General features: G+C 39.4%; 1 protein-coding gene across 1 annotated transcript in view; it reads right to left on the bottom strand.

Moving 5' to 3' along the window:
• Nucleotides 1-27,105, bottom strand: part of LOC136887200 (transcriptional regulator ATRX-like) — a 199,284-nt gene that overhangs the window by 23,215 nt on the left and 148,964 nt on the right. The window contains exon 7 of the mRNA XM_068230347.1: nucleotides 16,157-16,271. Coding sequence (XP_068086448.1) covers nucleotides 16,157-16,271 — 115 coding nt within the window. The remainder of the gene's footprint in view (nucleotides 1-16,156; nucleotides 16,272-27,105) is intronic.

The raw sequence follows: 27,105 nt of genomic DNA, 5'->3' as shown, positions 1-27,105 counted from the left end.
TAAAAAGGGTGGGTAAGCATGCTACCATCTGTCATAGGCATTGTGAACTAAGTAGTTCTCTTATAAAGGATAGAGTAATAACCTCATGCTCAGTGTATTCATCAACTCTCTTAATCTATCTTTTCCTTTCCTTTCAGCAACCTGCAGGAAGCAGCAAGGTGCAGCTTTCTAATGAGAATATTTCTTTGCTTGTGTACAACAATTACGATGACATAGTATGATAATTCATTGTTGCTGTGGTGGAAATTAATGTGGAAGTAGAAAATGATAGCAAGGTGCGTGATGTTGAGTCACGTGCCTGCGTATTCTAGTGGGAAAGAATGTTTACTCATGTGGTTCAGTGGGACGTATTTTGTGATGTACCTGGTGCAAGAAATGAGAGAATGTGTTATACTGTACCAAAACTGTGTGTGCGTACGTGCAGAAACTATGAAGTTACACTGGTTCTCGGCATATCACCGCGGTTAAGCAACAATAGACATGGTCAAGCACTTGGATGTGTGACTGCTTGGGACGAGCCATTGGTTCAATTCCCTTTTATGTAAGTTCGTTAAACTGTAGAAGTTGTAAAGAAAGGACTAGATTTAATTTTTTCTTCTTCCTCTTCAAGTGCCATATCTGTTCCTCCAGGCATCGGTGATCACCCTCCAGAAAGCACCCCTTTCTTTAGACACTCTGAAGAGTTGTTCCGTGTTGAGTCTTTGATGTTTCGGAACCATGACGTCAGTGGTCTACCAGCTGCCCGCCCGCCTTCTATCTTGCCTTGTAAAATCAGGTGTAGAAGCCTGTACTTTCTACCTCATAGAAAATGGCCTATATACACTAGTATCTAAAAGTTAAGCATAATCACTAAACGAGGCCATACCGCCTGATAAGGAATGTCAGACGGATTGCTGAACAAACGGAAGCTGAATCACACACCATATGTCACACAACTTGTCCAATAAGCAGTGTCAGAAAGGTTCTGATAGCTAATGTACACCTTTGGCAACAACTAAAAAAACATGGCAATGTCTTCCACAACAAAATATGCTGTTAATAGGGTGTATGGTTAACCCTAACGGCCACACATGCTTCGCAGCGACGTGGCATGCTCTGTATTAGATGGTCCAAGAGCTCTTGTGGCAGTCGATCCCATTCCTCCGAAAGGGCAATACGAAGGTCTTGGAGGGTCCTTGGTGGAGGCTGACAGGATACAATTTGCCTCCCCAATGCATCCCAGGCATGTTCTATAGGATTCAGATCCGCAGACCTTGCTGGCCAGTCCATGCGATGAATGTCTTCCCCAGTCAGAAATTCATCCACCAAAGCAATGCGGTGCGGTTGGGCATTATCGTCCATTAAGAGGAAGACTGGATCAACCACACCTCTGAAGAGTCGAACATGTGGTCTCAGTACCTTATCCCTGTATCTCCGAGTGTTAACAGTGTTACTCGGACCACCCATGAAGATGTGCAGGTCCGTACAGCCATTCAACATGATACTGTCTCACACCATGATGTCACCACTGCCAAACTGGTCCCGTTCCACGATGTTCCTGTGGTTGTATCGGCTACCCGGTTCTCTCCAGATTAATGTGCGACGGAAATCGTTCTGCTAACTGAAGCGTCATTCATCTGTGAAAAGCACATGCCTCCATTCATTCATGGTCCAGTTTCGATACTGACAGCTCCACAGTAAATGGGCCCATCTCTGTGCTGGAGTGAGCGGGACGCACACCGCTGGACGTCGGGCAAACAGCTCCGCTGTTCTAAGCCTCCGGTACACAGTTTGCTGGGAAACGGCAACCTCTGAGACGGCTGCAAGCTCTGTCGACAATTGTCTTGCAGGTGCACTCCGATTTCGTCGGGCGGTTAAGGCCAGATATCGGACCTGCTGTGGGGTGGTTACTCTTGGTTGACCTGGTATTAGTCTACAACTAACATCTCCTGTGTCTTGAAATCGTCTCCAAAGCCTGGAAATGACACTGTGGCACATTCAAGGATATGGCGACTTCGGTCTGTGTCTGGCCTGCTTCCAGGTGGCCGAGTATTCTACCCTGCAAAACGGGGTCCAAATGCCGTTGTTGTGCCATTATGTTGTCATGTTCGCAATGAAGCTACACTCCGCACACTATAACAGGACAAACACAACTGAGAGAATATGGGGCGCAGGCACTGGCTGTGTTTACCTTGCGGTTACGGTGCTAGTCAAAGCAGGGAACACTCCTTCCCTATACAGCGCGAACACGTAAGATTGGTAGGTGCATATGTCATGCGAATTGTGGCCTATTTCCTGTTGCCCTGCTTACTCGTAACTTATGCTCAACCCAATCGCATCATCTGACCACCCTAGCTCATCATAGTTATTCGTGGCATATGAATCAAATGACAAGCTCTGCTCGCGGCGATGCACAGCTGTACATCAATCCATGTAGTCAGTCACTAACCCAAAGATGCCACTTGTATGCTTTCTGAGCAGAAGTTTCCACATGTGGTTTCAGTTTTTTTCCCTTTCACCAGGTTCTCACACACTTCCGGAACAAGAGATAAGAGAATCTTTTTTCATAAGTGCTGGTGTTGAAGAAGAAGGAATATGGAAGCTAATAAATAGTGTTTTAGAGAGTGATATTGAAGGCAGTGATGTTTGTGACGACAAAATAGACCCTGAAGTCCTTAGTTAGAGTACTACCAATGCGTATAATAGTTCTGATGACACGGAAAGTGATACAAATAACGACGGTGTGCCGAGTCCTTTGAAACGAGCTTGTACCTCGGCACAGAGTAACTTGACTGACTGGAACTGGACAAAAAAGTGACAATAAACCTGTTGTACATAAGTTTGTTTTTTTTTTGCTAGGGGCTTTACGTCGCACCGACACAGATAGGTCTTATGGCAACGATGGGATAGGAAAGGCCTAGGAGTTGGAAGGAAGCGGCCGTGGCCTTAATTAAGGTACAGCCCCAGCATTTGCCTGGTGTGAAAATGGGAAACCACGGAAAACCATTTTCAGGGCTGCCGATAGTGGGATTTGAACCTACTATCTCCCGGATGCAAGCTCACAGCCGCGCGCCTCTACGCGCACGACCAACTCGCCCGGTATATACATAAGTTTAGTGAATACAGTGGGGTTATTGAAAACTTATTGAAAAAGTCTGATACGCAGCCACTATCTGAACTTGCAGTTTCTTTGTGAATACATGAACCCTTTGTTTGACAAAATATTTGTCGAGACAAATTCATATGCACCAAAGCAGTTGAGCAATCCTGACAGAAAAAAGTTGAAAGACGATGACAAATAGTTTGAGACTACACCCGACGAAATTATGGCATATTTTGCGTTAGTTATACTTGTGTCACAAGTGCGAAAGTCAAGAATACAGTTATACTGGAGTAAAAATGGGTGTATAAACACTCCTATTTTTTGTGAAACCATGAGCAGGGGAAGATTTATTATAATTTCAAGATTTTTACATTTTGTTAACGATGAACGAGTCAATAGTAGTGACAAACTAAGAAAGATTAGGCCTATAATACAACATTTCTGCTCCAAATTTTCAGTGTGGCAGGTGTATTATCAAGAAAGAACAGCAGAATTGCAACTTGGTCATCAAGAAAGGACAGCAGGATTTCATTTTTGTTGGTAATATTTTGTATTGTGAGAAAGGAAGAAATAAGAGAACCTCTGGACTCTGCTGGAATATTTGTTTGTGTAAATGAAACATGTTTATAATAATCTTTTTTTTAAATAAGGAAATTCAACAGTATGAACATTGCAAGATGCAAAAGCTTTTTTAAGTGATTTTTTTTTGTATGTAAATTTTACGTAATTCATCATTTAAAATTAATGTCAGCAAGCATGAAGAAAAAACATTTGGGACATTAACTTGAAGAATTTTTGAAGAATTATTTAAAAATTATTTTTTGTAGTTCTGTATGTCAAAATTGTAATCTGATGTAAAATTTTGTAAGGTGCTTTATTTTGAAGCATCCTATACCACACACGCGGTTACCGATGTTGAAACAGGTGATGTAATCCCTCTTGAATCAGTAGGCCAGGAAATGACTATATATGGTCATGCAATTTTATTGGCAAACAAGAATCTAGTGGAAATTGTTTCTTATTGGTTAATTATGATCGGCCCATTTCCGGTCTTCTTGCTGGCTTTGGGAAAAAGATGCATGTGCTCGGCGTCATTTCCATCTGACCGCCTTAGCGAGTGTAGTTGTGCTCGAGGGTTTCCCCTCCGGGGACCCTACCTCCTTTTTGGTAAGTGCCATTTCAATGTTTTCTGATTTTGTTTGATTTAATTTAACTCCTTTTGTATTTTGGTATTTTCTCGCTTAATATAATTTTTAAAGTTTTGTTTTAAGGTGTCCGAGTTTGCCCTAGATTCTCGTAGGTTGTAACTTCAAGTCATATACCTGCATTTTAATTGTCAAGCCTTGTGTAATTCTACATACCGTATTTCACGGCATAATCGTCGCACTTTTTATACCAAAATTTTCGAAAAAAATTGTAGGGTGCGACCATTATACGATGAATATTTAATACCAGTATTTGTATTACTCAAAAAATGTATTTATAACTAAATTGTATTTGATACAAATTTAAGATGCACGTAATACTCGCGTTTATACATCAAAATAATTAAAATAGTCTAAAACAAAATTCATAATTTTTCGCAACAATTCGGCGAACGTTTTTCCAACCTGAAAATAAAAATGAACGTATTAAGTTAATTTGTCATTAATTTGAGTATTTAAGTTAAAATATTACACTTGCAAAATTATCGCTTTGTTGTGAAATGCGGACTTACCGGTACGCAATTTATTCCAAATCTTCGGTGTCGCTATCGCAGGTTTCGCTATCTGATGCGCCGTCCTCGCCTCTGTTAATACCAGTGTCAGATTCTTCGTCTCCCTGCCACACTGCGTCATCTTCGGAACCGTCTAGCGCATTCGAAATCCCAGTCCTTTTGAAGCTCTTGGAGACTAGTTCAGGTGGTATAAGATCCCAACTCTTCTTCACCCACGAGCATAACAAGTCCAAGGGTGGACGCCTGATATTTCCGGCGGGCGTCAATTGCTGATCGCCGCTCATCATCCACTCGTTGTAAAATCGACGTAAGTGGTCTTTGAAGGGTTTATTAACACATACGTCTAGTGGCTGCAAAGCAGATGTTAGGCCACCAGGAATGACTATCTGTCGTGTCTTATTTGTAGTGAGAATTTGCTTCACTTCGTTCACGAGGTGACCTCGGAAACTATCTAAAACAAGCAGAGCTGGTTGTTTTAGTAGTGCACCAGGTCTTCTATTCCACACAGTTTTAACCCAGTCCAGCATGAGTTCTACGTCCATCCAACCCTTTGGTTGCACTCGTACATGAATTCCACGGGGAAACTGTATATTCTTAGGCATTGTTTTCTTCTTGAAAATGATGTAAGGCGGCAACTTTCTCCCGTCAGCTGTAATGGCTAGCATTACCGTGCATCGCAACTTCTCACTACCGCTGGTTTTCATTAATACACTCCGTGATCCTTTTAGCGCAATAGTGCTGTTGCGAGGCATATCAAAAAAGATTGGAGTCTGATCGGCATTACCGATCTGAGAAAGCAAGTACGAAGTTTCCTTGCGCAAACGTATGACAAATCGGTGAAAATTTACAATCTTGTCCGTGTAATCAGCAGGCAACTTTTGGCTTAGTGTTGTTCTCCTTCGCACTGACAGATTGTGTCGTCGCATGAACCCCTTAATCCACCCACGAGTCGCCTTAAACTGAGTTACCGGTATGTTGTGTTTGCGCGCTACCTCCTGTCCCTTAATTTGTAACATTTCATATGATACACTGCAGCCATTGTTACGTATTTCACTGACGTACCTAAACACTTCTTCGTCAATTATAGGAAACTTCCCTGTTTTAGGACCTCTAAACGCGCGTCTAGAAGGGTTTGTGCTTTTTAGCTTGTTTTTTACTTTCCGCCAGTCACGCACCAACTTTTCACTCATAGAAAATTTTCTTTCTGCAGCTCTGTTCCCGTGCTGTTCAGCGAAGGCAATTACGCTTAGCTTGAAGCCCGCAGAATAGTTTCTATGTTTACCCATAATCACTTATAAATGCTTCACACGTTAATGTTTTGCGATATAAATGACTTTCCGTAATTGTTCACTATTAAAACAAATTATTTCTGCAAACACTCAAAACACAAATTAAAAACTTAAATTCTCACGCACACGTGTCTACAGTAATCACGTAAATCTGAAACAAATAAATGCATCTGTGATCTGTCCATTCCAGAGCAGCCAATACTGTTAGGTAGCAAGGAAGCATGCAACAATTTATCAGTTTAGCTCGTTGGTTGCGACACACTACTGCGCTTGCGCAAAGCTCGCAAACCAGAGCTCTAGCTAGCGCGGTGTAGATCTACTGTATAGTTGTTGACTGTATTCCGAGACGTCAGTAACAAACATTCATTTTTTTTCAATTTCTTTTAAACATACGGTAATTAGGTTAATATTTCTTCCCAGTTATTGATGATTTTACATTACATTACTGACGAGTTTATAAAATAAAACTTTAATAGCATTGGATAATAATTATCTTGACTGCTTGGATAAAAGTTTTCATCCCATGCCCGGACACTTATGACGTAGTAGTAAGATAAGAGTCTAGTGATGACAACTGAGACATCGTAAATAATTCGCCTGAATAATTCCGTGGAAATCTGCGTTATCGTCTTGGATTTCACTTCGTGCGCAATAACACAGGAGCCGGCCCCATGGTGTAGGGCTAGCGTGCTTGCCTCTTACACGGAGGCCTCGGGTTCAATTCACGGCCGGGTCAGGGAATTTTACCTGTATCTGAGGGCTGGTTCGAGGTCCATTCAACCTACCTAGCCGGTATTTCCTGGCGACGTTGCCGATAAGCGATAACTTACAGCCTTACGTATTTCAAATGGGAACTCATAATATGTAGGTGGTGAATAAATAGTACACTGTCTCGCGACCACGTTGTCAAACTGCCGATAGCCTACCGGTAAGCATAATATGTAGGTGGTGAATAAATAAACTGTCTCGCGACCACGTTGTCAAACTGCCGATAGTCTACCGGTAAGCCATGCGTCGTACATATACCGGTATTATTTATTTATACGTTGTGCAACATGTCGCAAACGTGACTGTGTTGCCAAATTGCCCATAAACCATACACATATTTAAATTGCGCATTCATGTGCAACTTACGTTGCAGTTCCATTTACCTTTTAACCAGATTAGTGAACAAAATTTGGACGTGCGACGATTATGTAATTAAAGGTTTAAAGTCCGATTTTTGTATTGAAAATAAAGGATGCGACGATTACGCGGTGGCGACGATTATGCCGTGAAATACGGTATGTATAACTTTGTTTTACTAAAGATTTCATTTTGGTTAGGCAACCTGTATCAGTCGTCAAGTTAAGCATCAGTTCCTATGTAATTTAACTTGCTTTTTGTAAAACTTTCTTTGTTATTTTTAATATAGTTGAGCTAGAGGGTGTTTATTGTAAGTCTTTTCTCCCCCATAACACCATACCTTCCCATGGACCTCATAGGGGCCCCGCACGTTCCACAATCCTGTCTTAGTTGTCATTTTTAGGCCTGTAAGTGTTCCCTTGTATACGATTTAATTTTGCGTATTGAAAGTTATCTGTCACATTTCCATGCTCTATTTCTTTATTCATATTTTATGTCAACATTTATTATTATTTATTATTATTATTATTACTATTATTAGTGTGTGTAGGCGACGGTCACTTTCAGAATTATATTTACCTTCACAAGACATTGCTCTAGATGAAAGTCTAATGATATTCAGAGGCCGCCTTTCATATGTCCAGTGTAATAGGTCTAAACGTTCTAGGTTTGGAATAAAAATTTACAAAATTTGTGAATCAAGTTCTGGCTACTGCCTGTCTTTCAAAATTTATGTAGGTGATGATGTAACGGATCCAAGTCTGCCAGCAAGTACAAACGTTGTGCTCAAAATGTGTGAACCCTTGTTAGGCCGAGGGCATACATTGTTTTTAGATAACTGGTAATCTTCCCCAGATTTTTTCAAAAGACTACACGACAAGCAGATGAATGTAATTGGAACTGTTAGATAGAACCAAAAAGACATGCATCGCGATATCAGCAAGATGAAACTAAAACGTGGAGAGTATGAGACGTGGGCTGCCAACAGTATGGTATGTGTGAAGTGGAAAAATAACAAGGATGTTTGCTTTCTCATCACTAAACACAAATCAGCTGACATGACAGGGATAGCCAAACTCAGACAAAAGAGAGGACAAACCCCTAGGGAAGAAATGATAAAGCCCAAGTGTGGCCTTGAATACCAGAAGGGGATGGGTGGTGGTGTCCTTCAGGATCAGGATACAGCTCTGTTCCCCGTCATGCGACACACAGTGAAAGGGTAAAAGAAAATATTCTTTTACCTCCTAGATATGTGTATTTTCAATTCCTTCACTGTGTATCACAAGATCGCTGCTAACAGAAAGACGAGCTACACGGACTTCAGAACTAGCATTGCACAGCAGCTACTAGAGACTGTTCAGTTGCCAGAGTACTCGGTTCGAGGTCGACCTTCAGCGAGCACCACCCCCACCAGATTACAAGCTAAATCATGGGCCCACTTTCCCATGCGTATTCCCCCTACAGAGAAGAAATCAAAAGTCACAAGAAGGTGTGTTGTGTGCTACAGCCGGGGTAAAAGAAGTGAAAGTTGCTGGCAGTGCAAAAAGTGTGGCGTAGCTCTTCATTTAGAAGAATGTTTTGAGGTGTACCACACCTAGCAGACGTACTAAAATAGCGGCATTGGTAAGTTTATTACTTCGTTATCATGCATGTAAATTTTCAGAAAGGAATATTTACTGGTTGTATGATTTTGTAAATAATAGTGTGATGACAACGGCCGTAGAGCGGTATTTAAATGTGATTTCTTAGTGAACTCCTATGGTATTTAAATGTGAGGCGAATGGGTTAACTTTTGGAGTAGTCTATATACATACCAGACATTGCAATAGGAGTTGAATCATGGCTAAGAATTGATATTACAGTATGGCTGATGATCCCGGAACAGGAGTGTTTATCGTAGAGACAGGGTAAATTTGATAGAAGTGGGGGAGGAGTTGATGTGTGTGCGTGTGCATGCGTGTATATTCAAACTGGAGAAAGAATAATTTGTAACTTAAGCATGAGAAGCATGAAATTCTAGGTGTACAGTTCATCTCTAATGATAACAGGCAAGTTGATGTTTTGCAGGTGTACAGAACTGTAGATGAAATGGAACAAATGCCGTCGTCATCATCATCAACAGACTCCAGCACCACATCGGCAATCACTACATGTCTAGAAAACTCTGGCGACTCTGCCCGGAAAGGTAGCCAGTACTTTGGCAATTAATTCTGCTTTAGATTCAAGAGCAAGAGAAGAATGGGAACATGGTCACTATCACAGAGGTCACTGTGTATTTGCCACCATAACAGGGGTCCTAGTGTACTGCTGCACAGAGTGACATCCAGGTGGGAGAATGTGCCATGTAGACTACGGAAGCGAGTAGATTCCCGAGTTGAGCACACAGAAATCGAACTGACTGATCAATCACTCAATTAACCTCCCCCTAGTGCAGGAAGACTAGAGCACCAGAGTGTGTTACGGGCATCACATCTCCCAGCAAGAGGAAAGGAGAAGGTAAATGAGCGGCTAGAACTTTTAGTTCAAACATTTGAAGATCGTAATCCGGTAGAAAGCACACACTGCACACAGCTGTCATTACTGGCAACTACGACCAATTGACCACGGAGAGGCACCATCTGTCATTTTCCGCTGTAGTCATCATCACCATTTTCTATGAGTGGTTCAGCCTCCACAGTCTCCTCAGTAAAGGATGGCCTGGTGTATGAGCACTCTGCACATGGTGAGCTCACAGATCAGGAATGGTGGGCATTCTTTCTGGGAAAATCAAGCTCCCCAGAAAGTGATCAAACAAGAAGACATCAGACCACTCACTCTTGCGCACAGTTTTTGCTCTCTTTGGAGGAGGAATGGCGCATAATTTTCCAGGTATTTTTGGAGAGGCTGTGATCCTTTATCGGCCAAATGTGTAAAGGAGCACTGAGGCTCTCCCTTCTGCTTTGATTTCTGAGCTTTGGTAAGAAGACTGGAGGAAGATTTTCCAACCGTAGTGTTTGTCCTGTGTTTTAGTTTTCACCACTTGCATTAATCTCCTTTGTTTTTATCTCTTTCCTTTACCAGTGTTAATGTGACTTTCTTCTTATCCTACACTTCCAACATCAAGATCAAAGACCTGTTAACTCACTGGCATACTAATTCTAACGTGCTGAGCATGCATGTCTATACCATTTTTTTCATGCATGATATATAGTTTTACACTACTAAGTTTTATACATGCAATCCGCAACGTATTGAAATTGTAATCATACCTGTGTTTAATGTGAAGATGAAATGCACCCTGAAGATGATTTTCAAAGCTCTTAGTGGTGTGAAACACCTAAAACACTGAGGGAAAAGAAAAGCCACCAAACACTTTTCACATTTATACCTTGTTGCACTGTTTTTTTGCCACCCTTGTATAGAACAAAGCCAAGGCATGGAGTCCTTTTTGTTTAGGGTTTGGGCATATAAAACTTGCTAAATGTGCCCAATGAGCTGCCTGGAGCATAACAAGTGAAATGCCCTTTTGTGGTTTGCTCCATCTCCAATAATCAGGAAGCACAACGCTCTCAATGCTAGGAAGACTTTAAATTCTGTGAATAAGACAAAAGAATATTTACTTACATTGTAACTGTTCGCTCTCCTAATCTTCACACTTGAGGAGACGAAAGTTAATAGCTGGGGACATAAACTATATGTGGCTTGCCAGCAAATTGCCACGCAAATAGAATATTAATTATCACTCCATGGTTTCCCACTTCTCTATGTATTGTATGGGCACCAGCTTTTAAGTTTTAAACAAAACTGTACAAAAAGTTTATATTTAATAGCATAGAGACTTATACTTAAATCACAGGGGTAGGATTTTAAATAATTAACCATTAAGTATCGCTTTGAGAAAGAAAATTAACGCAATATCTGGTCAAATGAATTTATTAAAAGAAAAAAAGAAAAAAAAAGAAAAGAAAAAAATGAGATGAGTCGGAAAAGTACCTTTTAGCTTGGAGGGAATTAAGAATTTAACGTTACTGTAATTTAATGTTACTTGCATTGTCTAATTGTGGCTCACCAATTGTAGCTTTCGTTGAGGTCATCTGTATTCCGTGGTTACTCGTTCCCCTTTTCTCGTTGCAGACTGGCTCCATGGACATCCTTCCTTCTTTCTGCGATATGGTTTGGGCTATCTGGACTAGCACCCGCTAATTGCCTAGTCTTTAAATTAGACATTGGCCCTATGCTTGTGAAACTGGATCACCGTTGATCGTATGAGGAGAAAATTCAGTGTTGTGAATTTTTCCATGTTATCAGAAATCTCAATCCAACTTAGCTATTCTACTGATACAATACAGACTTGTACCAAGTACCGTGGACTTGAACTAATGTAGTTCTTCGTCCAGAATAATTATAGAATATATCACAAGCCGTATGCTTGTTTCGTCTCGCCCTGATCCGACAACATCACAGCAGCTACGTACTGTGTCTCGAAGCGACCACTCACTGTTCCAAAAATATAAAGTAGTTGTGTCTTGAGGATTGCTCCGCGCAAGATAATATACCCGGGCGCTCCCCACCCTTGATAACTACTCCATGCCAAATCTCTTTACGACGAAGCATCTGATTCGTAGATCTCATATCATATCTTCCCTCTCTTCATTCTTCACAAGTAACCAGTAGGCGTGGCGACGATGTAGTCTCCTAGCTTGCTAGCCTTGCGCGCGGGTTGCTGTATAGTACAGTACTCAAGAGTTAAACCCAATGACTCATCATAACTTCCCCGCTTCAAGCATAACTTTTCCATGTACACAAATATGAGATGAAATGACACAAACTCAGACTCAAGATATTGACCATATTTACAGAACATAATGAATTCCTATCTTATAATTTAAATAAAAAATGATGTTCTAATATATACAATATGATTACAAAAGCCTTATTTACAATTGATTGAAGTTAAATTACTATGTGTTAATGAATAATTTCCGATGACGGATAATCTTGATATCGAGTGAAATCACGTAATAGGACTATACAATAAATTAGTATGGCTGGAGAAGCCTGGACGGTTACAACATCCCTTAGCATACTTTCGCATTACAGGAAAAGATGACAGCTTTTGATCCTGTTTTTCTATACCATCTACAATTACATTTGGTTTTGAGCTTTGCGATACAGGTTTTTGTCTCGCCTGCGATCATATTTCCTGTTTATCATACCAAGTGCACAGAACAGTGACAGCGTTCCTGTCTATCCATTTTAGTGCACTCATCTTTCATGAATACACTACCATGGTCTGTACCTTCTCTATTTTCCCCAAACATTTTTGTGGCATTTTGTTTCTATTGAGATACACTGTACCTACTGAATTTGTTTTCTTGGAACACACATTCGTAACAGAGAGGGTTAGGTATAGGCCTACCAATTATCAAAATAAACTGTGTGCATCTTCTCAAGGTCATCATCATCATCAATGTCCCACTCCAGTCACCCGGGTGTGGTTAACAAGCCGCCTCCACTCCTTTCTGTCCTTCCACTTTTCCTGCTCCATTACTTCTGCCACATCCAATCCAGCTTCTCTAATGTCCTTCCAAATCTGATCCATCCACCTTCTTCTCAGTCTTCCAACTGGTCTCTTTCCCTAACTTATCTTTTCAATTCCCTTCTTACTATCCATTCCTTTCCCATTCTTTTTACATGTCCAAACCATCTCAGTCTTGCTTTCTGTATCTTCTGTACGAATGGTTCTATATTTAGCTCTTCTCTGATTTTAATATTTTGAATTCTATCGCTTCTTGTCTCGTTTAACCGATGTTCTTAAAAATTTCATTTCTACTGCTTGGATCTTACTATCTTGTCTCTTATTAGTTACCAGCGTTTCTAGGTATGAAATACTGCTTATATAATGTTCATTTCGTTCTCTTGGGTACTTTCGCATTCCATAAAAGCTCTCCGACTTGATGATAAAATGTTGTACCTTTACTTAGCCTGTTATTAATTTCAGGGTTGATTTCATTACTTCTATTAATAATGCTACCCAAATTCTCTAACCGTTCTCCGTCCATATTTGCTTGGTTTCTCTTTTTTCTCTTTTCCACAGTGCATGACTAATTTTTTTTTTTTTTTTTGTTTACTAATTATCATTCCAAATTCCTTCATATTTTCATTCCAAATGTCCAGTCTCCTTCATAAATCCTTATCTCCCTTTCCCCAAATCACCACATCATTTGCAAATACCAAGGCATTCACTTCATCACTAATGATACTCTGTTTTACACGTTTTATGATTTCATCCATCAATATAATAAACAATAATGGAGACAGTGCACTTTGCTGCTTGAGACTTTTTTTTTTTGTATAAAATGTTTCGGAGTTACCACTCCCCACTTGAACACTGCTTTTACTCTCAAGATACAACATTTTTATATTGTTAATTAATAAACTCATGTCCTCATCTCGAGGTGGTGCAGCTCTTTTCAGGCACACCCCCATTGGAGATGAGGGGCATGTACCATTTCAACCACATACCAGCCCTCCTGCCATTCTTAAATTTGTGGCAGTACCGGGAATCGAACCCGGACCCCCGAGGACGGCAGCTAATAACACTAACTGTTACGCTACGGAGGTGGACTGTTAATTAATCATTTTGGTATATTCCTTTTCAGTAGGCATTCCCATACATATTTTCTCGTAACTGTATCATAAGCTTTTTCCAAATCCAAAAATACGAAGATGATTTCCTTATTCCTTTTCAGGTGTTTTTCCATTACTGATCGCACTGTAAATATCAAATCTATTGTTGATCTATTCAGTTTAAAGCCATATTGTTCTTCCTCTAACTGTGTTTCTGTTATATCCCTCAGTTTTTGTATATATGACTTCCTCCATTACTTTTAGCCCATGTAATAATCACCTCTATAATTTTCACATTTCTTCCTATTTCCTTTTTTGATCAATGGTACAATGCTTCCTTCCTTCTTCCCAATCTTCAGGTATCCTTTCATCCTTCCATATGGCATTGAGGGCTCTATAGCCACTGTAGTCCAATGCTTCCTGCTGCTTTAATCATATCAGCATTGAATTCGTCTTTTCCACTTGCTCTACCTTTGGCCTTTGCTTTTACTGCCCTTTTAAGTTCCAAACGTCTTATCGGGTTCTCTTCTTTTTCTCCGCCTATTATTTCAATTTTCTTATCTCCTTCTTCCTCCGAGCAGTCATCCCCATTATAACGTTTTTCTCGTCGCCATAAGACCTATCTGTGTCGGTGCGACGTAAAGCCCCTAGCAAAAAAAAAAAAAAAAAGTTTTTCAAAATACTCCACGAGCTCCAGGACTATAGCTTCACTTGACAACATCCCAGACGCTGCTGCTTAGGCTGAATTTTTTCCTGTATAAATAAAAAATCGCAGACAGTATCCACTGTCAGACTCATTTCCTGTAAAACCGCATTTAGATGGTTTATCGCTGTCTTACTCCATTACCAGTAGTCTTCTTTTGATTTCTTTGTCTCTCTGAAGGCAGGCTGGGCTTGATTATCATGGCCAGATTCAAACTCGTTCTCACTCTCACCCAAACTTTTGGCACGCTGCTATCGCTTTTACCACTAGTTAATAAAATTGTATAACTTTCTGAAACTATATCACTGCCAAATTCACTATCGCTACCCTGCAATATACATTCAATTCATTTCTAGTAATACAAGATTTACTACGGCCAGCCATTTGTGCTGAATACCAAGCAGGGAATAACCCTATATTGAGAACAAATTCCTACTGTGTTATGCAATCTACGATAGTCGTTCCAACTTCAAGAGAGAGAGTAAATTCTCAGCTTTGAAGCGGTATACGGCATGACATGCCATCTATGAACAGAAGGCTATCATGCAGTAGACCACCTGCCGGGCATCTATGGTGAGATTGACCGTCTAGCAGGAGGCTAAATATGCCAGTCAGTTAAGATGGTCCCTCAATGAGTGTTGCAGCCTTGTCTCATGAAGCTGGGAAGCAGAAACATTTTTGCCAGGTCTAAGCAGAAATGGAAATAGAAGAAAGGTGTCTAACGAGAATCAATCTATCTGAAGACAACAGTGTATGAAGATGTGCAGATTGTCCTTGTCCTTTTATGTTTTCTATCTATATATGAGTATACGAATACTGTTTATGGTAAACAATACACAATTACTTTGCCATTTGCTAAGAAATAATGAATTCACTAAGACCAGATAAAATGTATATTTGCTTAATAATAAACGTTTCACGTCCCACTAACTGCTTTTATGGGTTTTAGAGATGCCGAGGTGCTGGAATTTTGTCCCGCAGGAGTTCTTTTTACATGCCAGTAAATATACCGACACGAGGCTGATGTATTTGAGCACCTTCAAATACCATTGGACTGAGCCAGGATTGAACCCACTAAGTTGGGTTTGGAAGGCAGCACCCTACCGCCTGAGCTACTTAGCCCGGCAAATATATTTAAGACAGCAGGAAAATGGTTTCATAATTTAAATCCTACTGCAAATCTGTAAATGGATCAGTACATCTCTCCCTCATGATGTTACTCCCCATTCACGTGGGGACAGTAGAATACATACACGGTATTTCCTGCGTGTCATAAAAATCAACTAAAAGGGGGACCACGGGTTTTGAACTTGTGAGTGTGGGCTGATCCCCTAGCTGAATCTGCCACTGCTTCCACTTGTGCCAGTCTCCTCACTTTCATCTTTCCTATCTGACCTCCTCCAGTCAACTCTTGTTTCCCCCCCCCCCCCCCCCGTTTTAAGGTTTACGAGGCTTCTGTGGCCCTTTCTTTTCATTTACCAATACCTTCATTCTTTGAAACGTCCGACCTCTTCCATTTTCCTTCGTATTAGTGTTAATAGAGGATGGCTGCCCAGTTGTACTTCCTCTTAAAACAATAATTACCACCACCACATGATGCAAAAAGCACATAATTCTCTCGAAGACATTACCTCACTATCTGAATCACCAGAATGGCTGGAAACTGAAGAAGGAGATCGCTTTATCGGCGTTGTCCTCCGAGACTTCTTTTCCTGCACATCATTTTTATTCAGCGAGTTATGCCTCCTGTCAAAAAAACAAAAACAATATGAAGTTTATACTCAACACACTCTTAGGAAACACAACTTTGCTTAAAATGTATAGTACAATACTCAGCAAACACCGGACAACCACACATAGTACTCCAAAGAAAACATGGATCAGCCATTTTATTTATTAATCTGCCTGAAATTATAGGTGACAGCAAGGATCCAAAATACTGCAACAAATTCATTATAATAGCCTGTTCAAATGTACTGTACTAACAAAAAACAGAGCTGCCTTATATGTGTGACCTAATATTTAGACTCATTTTTGTGAAGGTCCATTTGTATCATTGTCCAATTATACTAGCTTGTGAAGCAGGAGTCACCACGTGCATTGCAGCCAAGACCACGGTCACGAATCAAACAACATTTCTTGAGCCCTGATGATTTTCTCCACTTCATGGCTTGTTATCCATTGCTGCCCGGGATATGCCCGGTTTCTTCTGTGTATTAAATGTTACTTAACAAATGTTAACTAACAACTGTTAATTTAATAGTTCAGTCAAAGACTCCCTGTTTCAACACATTTCCAACATTTGTTATGAAACAACTGGTAAAGACAAATTAACACATTTCCATAAGATTTCTGAATGCGTTTAGCCATGAGCTACTTTTGTTTATTTAATGTGCACAGAGCAGAATATTAGACTGTAGACGGCTGACAATGTTATAGGTTATGGTTATGTTTAGCAGAAATCACTAACACAAACATGTGCAGTAAGAGGCAACAAAAGTGTTGTTATAATGAATACATACAATACAAATGTTGATACAGATTTTACTTCAAAGTATTCAAGTGTGCTTTAAAAATAAAGGAACGGACGGTTATATCCCAGTATTCAATGTATTCTTATAGGAGTGCAATCTAACGGTCCTACAACAACCAGAAAAACGTGATAATTGATATTTTGATAATGATTATGATGCTTGTTGTTTAAAGGGGCTGTTTTTGATTGATTCTGAAGTAAAGGAACTTGGTGCCTTCAATATTTTATTGCATTTGATATGTCTTCATTATGCAATATTACAACTTGATGATGAACAGACTGTTGCATGCGTAACAATTTTTTAACAATACAAAATCATCCAACCAATCGGAAATAGGCTTGGAAAGTGCCAACTTCAATTAATGAAATAAATTTATAAAAATTAAAAATCTCTTCATAACATTTTGCCCCCCTTGAAAGAAGTTCTTTCAACTAACTATTGTAATCTTATACCTATTGTAAAAATACTTAAATATTCTTAACATATGCATTAATACAAAACTCTATACAAACATATTTTTATGATTAAAAGAAAATAATATTGAAATTATATCTTTGATGAAAAATAACACAAAGTTAGAGATATCAAACGAAATCTTTAATTCAGTTCCCCTTGTCATCCCTTTCAATGGTAAAAGGGCATATCTTCTTGATGCTTTGGGTGAAAGTTCCACTAGCCGTCCGAACGGTGACAACCCTCACCTCACCATCTCGTCCAGGGTAAATCTGCCATGTGTACCTCCGGAACTGTAGGATGGTAACAAAAGCACTTCGGACACCTCTTGACGATCTTTTTCACTTCTCTTCTGCCACTGATAGGCCAATATCGTTGTCGAGTTGGATGTAGCAGTTGCTCTGGGCGACAATGCTTCAGACGACGATGTACATTTTCCACGATAATTCTGGTGATGTGATGATTTGCTGGTAGAAGCAAAGGATGTCTCTGTTCTGATGTTAGCTCCGAGAAACGAAGCCTTCCTCCAACCTTAATCAATCCGTCACTATCCAGAAACGGACTGAGTGACTTTAGAGAACTCTTCTATGGGAGGTCTTGATTTTTAATTAAGCAATGTAGTATTTAAGGGAATGCTTCTTATTGTGTCCATCTGACTACCTGTTTCTCTGCTTTACAAGTTTGTATTTCTAGCAAACCTTTTTCCCTTTCTGGAGGTTTGAGTTTGCAATTATAAATGAATTTTTGCAAATATGCTACTATATGGCATAATTTTGGAAATGACAAGAATTTATTCAGGAGAATGCTGGTTGATGTTGCTGTCAACGTAACTGCTGTGACCTGCAGCTCTGGTAGTTCTGTTTGAAATTCTTCTGAATGCTCTGGTTGTTGATGTTGCATGCGAAGCCAAGAAGGTCCACTCCACCAAAGCGTTTTGTCTTCAAGTTCTGGTGAAGTAATTCCTCTTGAGAGAAGATCAGCAGGATTTTCAGTCAAAGGCATGCTTCCAGGTGGTTGCATCAGTGGCTTCTTGAATCTTTGCAATCCTGTTTGCCACAAATGTCTTCAGCAGCCTTGGCTCAGTGTTGATCCATCCCAAAATAATTGTACTGTCACTCCATAATCTGATCTGATCAATTTTTTCTTTTAAAGCACTCACTGTTGTTTGACAAGTTGTGCAAGAAGAAAGGCTGCCTCCAATTTGAGTCTTGACAAGGAAATGGTTTTTAAAGGAGCTACTTATGTCTTTGCGCAAAGTAAATTGGAAATGTGGAGACTACTTTGAATTTGACAAACTGCATAAATGCAGGCTCCAAAAGCCTTCTCTGAATCATCACTAGATCCAAACAAATCAAAAGAGCCAGAGCAATTTTCAGGATTTGTTTGTCATAATTCTGATGTTGAGTCTTTCTAATGACGTATAGTATTCATTGTAAATCTGAAGGTGCTCTGAGGCCAATGGCTGATCCCATCAAATCCATCTACCCTAAGTGTCGCATCAACAACTTCCCTTTGATCAGTACTGGACCCACGAGTTCTAGTGGATCAAAAATCTGTGCAATTTTTGGAGGCGACTTCTCTTTTGGATCTTGGTGACTGCTTTGCCAGCTCAACTCGAAACTGAAGGCAATCTTGTGCTTAGTCCCAGAGGAGTCCTAGAATCTTACTAGCTTCACCTTTGTCTAAAACCAGTACAGTCCCTTCGTCGCTTTTGCTCTCCAAATCCTGCAAGATCTCTTTCCTGTTGGACCTCCATTTCCTCAAATGCATTCCACCACTCTAGAGAATATTTTGTATTTGCCGCCGTAGCCCGATCACGTCTTCTAGAATGTCTCCCTCACTTAAGCAGTCATCCATATAAAAATCATCGCAAATAGCCTTTGCTGCTGCTGGAAATTCATTTTCATGAAGAGTAGCCAATTCATTTAGGCATCTCATGGCATGGTTAAGTAAGGATTTGCCGAAATATCTTTTCCACATCTGCCGTCATGACGTACTTATGGCTGTGAAATCTAAGTACAATATGAAAAAATCTCCCTGTAAATTAGGTCCTGTCATGAGCTTGTCATTGAGTGATGTCCTGAGTGATGTTTTAGCCGAGGCATCAAATACCACTCTGACCTTTGTGGTGTCACTATCTGGACGTACCACTGGTTGATGGGGTATGAACTATGAATTTGGCAAATCTTGATTTTGGTTTGTTTCAATCAAGCTCATATGCCCTCGTTTTTTATATTCATCCATGAAATCTGCATACGCAGTCTTGAGTTCGGGGTGTCTGCTTAATCTCTTGACTAATGATTTTAGTCTGTTTAGTACGGGTTTCCTTGATTCTCCGAAGATGACATCCGGCTTGATAGGGAGCCTTACGATGAATCTACCTGGTGTATCTATCGAAACGGTGTCCGTGAACTATCTTTCACATATTCTTTCTTCTGATGTGTAATTGAATCTCTGGAACTGCTTCTTGTTTCCAGGATTTTTCCATCTGATCTGATAATTGTTGATTGCTAATTTTCATGCATGCTGTTGTTAATCCTTGTTTGTTCTAAAAAACTTCACTGCCTATAATCCATCCTAATCGGGTGTTTTGCAGAGATGGTTGTCCTTCAGCTTCATTCCTGGGTGGACCTATGATTATTTTCCAATGAAGTCCTGCACCAATTAGTATGTCTGTGTCTGAGCTTGTTGAATGAGGGGTCTGCCACGCAAATGTCCTTTGGAATAATAATCTTGTCCTTCTTGATCTCCAACTGTGGCAATCGTCCTGCTATAGTTGGCAAAACTAGAAATTCTGCTTCCACCTCAAATCCGTCATACCTTGAAGCGAGGTGCACTCTCGTAATCCTTTTTGTTTCCACTTTGGAACAATCCACTCCAATGATCTGTGTGTTTGTCTTGACATTCGGTAATCCAAGCTTCTTATACAAACCTTCTTTTATTAGATTCAACTGAGATCCCGGATCCAATAAGGCTCGGCATGTCATTCTTCTTCCGTGAGCATCTTTCACATCAATTAAAGTTGCTGACATAAGTATTTGCAATGTTATTCCTTTTGCCAAGCTCACAATGAGCAAAACAGGTGAATGCTAAGATTCGACACACAGGTTTATGGGCACTTGGTTTTCTTTAACATTTTGTTTCTGTTTGTCATCTTCCTCAGCATGTAAAAGTATGTTGTGTAAAAGTCCACATTTCTTGAATTTTGATCCTCTGCAATTTTTTTCAATATATTCAGCTAAAAGGAGAATACGAAAACTTATTTTTCCACCTATTCAATACTTAACAAGCAATACAAAATTAGGATCTCATCCTTATTTTATTGCCTAATTATTAAAACATGGTACATGTTTAGTTCATTTTCTGAACATCTTCAGCCATAATGTCTTTACAAGGTTGATTGGTAACATTGATCTAGAATTTGTATATATGATTTGTCGTTAACAAACTTATTAATAACTATCTTTAAGAAGCCTTATCTATACTAATATATAAAGAGGTAAAGTTAGTTTGTAGCCAGCCCCGTGATGTAGGGGTAGCGTGCCTGTCTCTTACCTGGAGGCCACGGGTTCGATTCCTGGCCAGGTCAGGGATTTCTTTACCTGGACCTGAGGGCTGGTTCGAGGTTCACTCATCCTACGTGTTTAGAATTGAGAAGCTATCTGACGGTGAGATAGCGGCCCTGGTCTCGAAAGCCAAGAATAATGGCCAAGAGGATTCGTTGTACTGACCACACGATACCCCACAATCTGCAGGCCTTCGGGCTGAGCAGCAGTCGCTTGGTAGGCCAAGGCCCTTCAAAGGCTGTAGTGCCATGGGGGGAGGGGTAAAGTTTCTTTTTGTTTTATGTAATGGCTAATCTCAGGAACTACTGGACTGATTCTCAAAATTATTTCACTAATAGAAAGATACATTATCCCTGAGTGCTATAGGCTATATTTTATTTTCAAAACAATTCGAGGGGGGGGGGGCGACGTGGGAAGATATAAAAATACCAAGCTAATATAGGCGAAATATCAAATTTGTCGAACAAGAACGAGACAAAGCTCATTTTAAGACCCTTGACGCAAAGAACAAAACTCTGTAAGCCCTACGGGCCCTAAAACCAACCGTTATTGAGATATTGGCATCACACTACCCCTGCTCTAGGAATCAGATAACGAAATGAACTGCCATAACCATGGCAACATCAGCTCCAGTATGCTTACAGCAGCGAGATTATCTATAATATATCACAAAAACCTAACCTGTTACAAACATAAAATTTGGTGTTTGGAATCTCCTTTAAAATAAAAGAACACAAATTTCTGTTTTCAGAAAATCCACTTAAGGGGTGAGGGTTGAAAAGAAGTGAGGAATGAGTTGAATTCTTTATATGAGGATACATATATCTAAGAAACGGAAGATGTTACAGACGTTAAAATTGGTAGGCCAGACTTGGAATCTCTTTTAAAAATAAATGAATGCATTTTTTTCTGGAAAACCCACTTAAGGGGGTGAAAATTGTTTAAAAAGCAGGTGATATTTTAAAATGAGTATCTTCTCTTCTACCGGTTTTCCCACACCTGGTGCAAACTGTGTCGCACATGTAGATTTGATGCTGATTTACGACTGGATGCTCTTCCTGACGCCAACCCTACGTGTAGAGATGTAATGTTGTCAACGCCTGGATAAGACAACAGCAAAATGTGTTTTCAACAAGTTCTAAAGTTTAAAAAATTCTAATGAGTTGCAATATCATAACCTATAACAAACAACGGTGCATCGGGTCGGACGTTTTTGAGGACAAACAAAATAATAATTATGCCTAATCTAATTTGTTTTGAGAGTGTATCATAGTTTCATTTCTAAATAGTACAACATGCGAAAAAGTTTCTGCCAGATTTCAACAAAAAAAAATTATGTTCAAACAACAACAAAATGTAAAGACAATGAGCAGTGTTAATAGAATGTGAAATGTAGTTATACCTAGACCAACTTATAGACACCGCGTTTTTGAATATTAGAATAAGTTTTAATTTCAAGCTAAACAAATTGTCATACATGCAACGTAATATATAACAAATTACATTTTAATAAGGCTTCGTAAAGACTGTTATTAATAAGTTTGTTAACGACAGATCATATATACAAATTCTAGATCAATGTTACCAATCAACCTTGTAAAGACATCATGGCTGAAGATGTTCAGAAAATGAACGAAATATGTACCGTGTTTTAATAATTAGGCAATAAAATAAGGATGAGATCCTAATTTTGTATTGCATCTTAAGTATTGAATAGGAGGAAAAGTAAGTCTTATTATTCTCCTTTTAATAGATTTTCAATAAGGGAAAAAAATGAGAACTGTTTCTTGCAATATATCCTGGTTTCAAACAGTTATGACACTGTCCTTTTTCACAGAGCAGTTTTCTTCTGTCTGCAACTGATCGCTCAATTAATTCTTTACATGTAAAAATGGGGCGACTTCCACCACACAATTTACAACTTGCCTGAGTCTACCGCTTGCCTGAGTTGTCGTCATAACTTTCTTGCTAAGTTGTTTGTCCTTTGGATTTGCCTTCATGTTCAATGCCTTGGTTTTGTTGTGACTTAACAGCACATATGATTGGGAATGTTCAGTTATAAAAATTTCAAGAAATCATCCAACGCTGGCATCATCTCTGGAGTGTTGCCTTTCACCCTTTCCTGCTAGTCTCTTTGCTCAACGAAATCCAGCTGCTTCTTTGCTAGATGAATAACCAATGTATCCCCATATTGTACGGGTTGCTTCATTGCTTTTAATGAAGCCATGTAAGTTTAAGTATGAAATTGTTACTGCCTGAGTGATTCAGATTTGTTCTCTTTAAAAACTGTAGGAAACTTGAAAAGTTCATCTAGATGTGTAGTTTTCATTTGAAATGGTAAAACCTTGAATGACTTTGCGTGCCTCGCCCTGCAGAAAACCAATCGGATACTGATATTTTTGAATATTTGTTAGTCGAGTATCATTGTGAATGGTTGACTCAAAACCGTTTTTAAAAAGCAATCATTTTGTGAATTCGCCGTTGAATTCCGGTAATTTAATTTTTGGAAATTTCTGTATTCTTCTGTTATGATTTTATGGAACTTCCTGTTGATGAATGGCATTTGCTGCCGTGTTCATTTGAGCTAGCACGTTACTTTGAACATCCTCTGCTTCATCTATTATAGTTTGCAGTTGTGTAACTGCACTGAAATAAATAGATTCAAATAGCTCTCGCTCTCCCTCGTATTCCACTTGAAACTGTAGTGCAGCTATTTCCATCAGTGATCTCTGCTTCCTCTATTTAATTTGTACTTCTTCAAAAGAATTCCATAGTTCTTCACATTTTTAAATTCTACCTTCGCCTCTGATTTTGACATGTCAGCTGTAATCGACTTCATTATTCTTGTTAACGTGCCTTTTACTCGACCACGCGATCGTTTCAATTTCGTTTGTTGCGATATATTGAAATGAAGGTTATGCTGTGAAAGTTCGAAGGGATTGCGTGAAGGTTATGTATAAGTTCAAAGGAATCGTTTTGCTGAATTGAGGTTATATGACAAAGGAAATTTGATCTTTTATATTTATGACAACAGGAGACTTCAATTATTTTTTTAAAAATTATTATTATTATTATGTTGATCAGTGCATGTTTATGTTAACGCCAGTCTCCACTGATTAACATTTAACACCAACATGTTAAATTTAACATGATACAATTAACATGTATATTTTGATTGTGTCTTCCAATTGACTTTGCATGTTAACTCAGAATGTTGAAATTAACACTATTAACATGTTGGAGTGTTTTCCACTCCAAGTGGAAAACATGTCAAGTCAATTCGTTGTTCGTGAGATGTCGGCACAGCTTCGGCAACTTCCGTGCTGTTTCCATTCCAACAGATAGCCTAAAGGCCAGTCTCCACTGATTAACATTTACAACAACATGTTAAATGTTAAAAGTGTTAAATGTTAACTGGTGACACCATCAAAATGTTAAATGTTGAATACTGTTTCATTTAACATTGTGTCCACACTTAATAAACATGTTTAACTTGACTTTCTTTGTTTATACATAGGTAGTTCATCATATCAATTTGTGGTAATACATTTAAGTGGTGTCTGGTATTTTCAGACAAGGACAATGGACACAGATGAAGAGGATGTGGCCTTTGTTATTGCCATTGTTGCTTCTTGTTATGATTTAGAAATGCAGTTCTATTAGACACATTTCCTCCCCTCATCCTGCTAATTGCTTCAAAAGCAAACCACTTTGAAGTATAAATTTTGTCCACTCCCGCCCCCGACTTTTCTGATTTTTTTTTTGTTGCAATACTCGACTGTACTGGGAGCGGAGGGACGCTAGGTTTCTCTGATGCACTCGCGGGAACAATTATAGATAATTTAGAGTTCATGGAAAATGTCGGCTTTCTTTGCTTTATCCCTGCATTCCTTTGATAAAACATCCCACAAACAAGGCCCTTCTATTATATCATTAATTAAGTCCAAAGTAATGTTGCTCCACTCCATTTCTGACTATAAATTTTAGTATAGTGCAGAGAGAACGACACACGTGCGCGTATCGGTACCAGTACTGTATCTGTAGCTTATAACAAAGAGAATGAGTGTTACGGAGTGTTTCAACTACTTCACGAGAAGCATGTCGTTTGCATCATTTGGCTATCTGTTGACATGGAAACGAAAAGGAAGTTGCCGAAGCTGTGCCAACATCTCACGAACAACGAATTGACTTGATATGTTTTCCACTTGGAGTGGAAAACACGCCAACATGTTAAAAGTGTTAACCTCAACATTCTGAGTTAACATGCAAAGTCAATTGGAAGACACAATCACAATATACATGTCAATTGTTAAAATTGTTAATCAGTGGAGACCGGCCTTAAACGACACAAACGACGTACTTCTCGTGAATTAGGATTATAGTTACAACACTCCGCAATACTCATTCTCTTTGTTATAAGCTACCGTACAAATACAGTACATGCACATATGTCGTTTTCTCTGCACTATACCGGTACTAAAATTTACAGTCAGAAATGGAGTGGAGCAAGGAGATTACTCTGGACTTAATGATATAATAGAAAGGCCTTGTTTGTGGGATATTTCATCAAAGGAATACAGAGATAAAGCGAAGAAAGCTGACAGTTTCCAGGAACTCAAAATGATCTAAAATTGTTCTCGCGAGTGCATCGAAAAAAATACTAGCGTCCCTCCACTCCCAGTACGGTACAGTCGAGAATTGTAAAAAAGTCAGAAAAGTCGGCGGCAGCGGACTAAGTTTATACTTCTAAGTGGTTTGCTTTTGAAGCAATGAGCAGAATGAGGGGAGGAAATGTGCCTAAAAAACTGCATTTCTAAATCGTAACAAGAGGCAACAGTGGCAATAACAAAGACCAAATACTCTTCATCTTCTTTTCTTTTTGCTAGTGGATTTGGAAGGAAGCGACCGTGGCCTTAATTAATGTACAGCCCCAACATTTGCCTGGTGTGAAAATGGGAAACTATGGAAAAGCTTCAGGGCTGCCGACAGTGGGATTCGAACCCACTATCTCCCAGAAGCAAGCTCACAGCCGCGTGTCCCTAACTGCACGGCCAACTCGCCCGGTAATCCTCTTCATCTGAGTCCATTGTCCTTGTTTGAAAATAATGGACACCACCTAAATGTATTACCTTTTCGTCGCCATAAGACCTATCTGTGTCAGTGCGACGTAAAGCCAATAGCAAAAAAAAAAAAAAAAAAAAAAAAAAAAAGTATTACCACAAATTGATACAAATTGATATAATGAACTACCTGTATATAGAAAAAGGAAGTCAAGTTTAACATGTTCATTAAGTGTGGACACAATGTTAAATGAAACAGTATTCAACAATTAACGTTTAACATTTTGATGGTGTCACCAGTTAACATTTAACATGTTGCTGTTAAATGTTAATCAGTGGAGACCGGCCTTTACGAAAACATATGCTGAGGGAAAGAGCCTAGAATCTTAAAGAGTATGCATAGCAAGGACGGTGTATATGTCAAAGAGACTCACAGTTTCATGGAAATTCTTGCATTGAGCAGTGAGAAGAATGTAAATCTTGAAATCTTGTCCAAAGAGGATAGAACAGAATAGAGATTAAACTCAATAATAAATTTTGGTACGAAGCCACTCGGTGCTAGTAGTTTCAGCCCCAGTGCGCATTTTGTGCACTATCTTACTGCTATTATCAACAGATAGCGCAGAGAAGTGACATCCGGCGCACTGACACACATCCGGGTATGCTTACAGCTCCTCCCCCCTCCTTTTCCCTGCCCCCCCCCCCACCCCCCACCCGGCGATAATAATGCAGTTCTACTACTTCCATGCCCAATACATAATTTTTATTTCAAAGTACTCACTATGTTGTAAATAATGATCTGATACCCCTAGTTCGTATGGCATACTATGTTACTGAGAACATAACCACATACCTCAAAGCGCTTTAACTTCAAATGAATGAATGACACATTAACACATAAGAAATCCCTTCGAAAGCAAGACAGCAGAGCACACCATATGCAAGAGAATGGGGTACCACATCAATA

Source organism: Anabrus simplex, chromosome 1 (assembly GCF_040414725.1).
Source record: "Anabrus simplex isolate iqAnaSimp1 chromosome 1, ASM4041472v1, whole genome shotgun sequence".
Taxonomy (NCBI): domain Eukaryota; kingdom Metazoa; phylum Arthropoda; class Insecta; order Orthoptera; family Tettigoniidae; genus Anabrus; species Anabrus simplex.
Note: the sequence above shows the minus strand (reverse complement) of the source record. Positions and strands in the feature narration are given on the sequence as shown.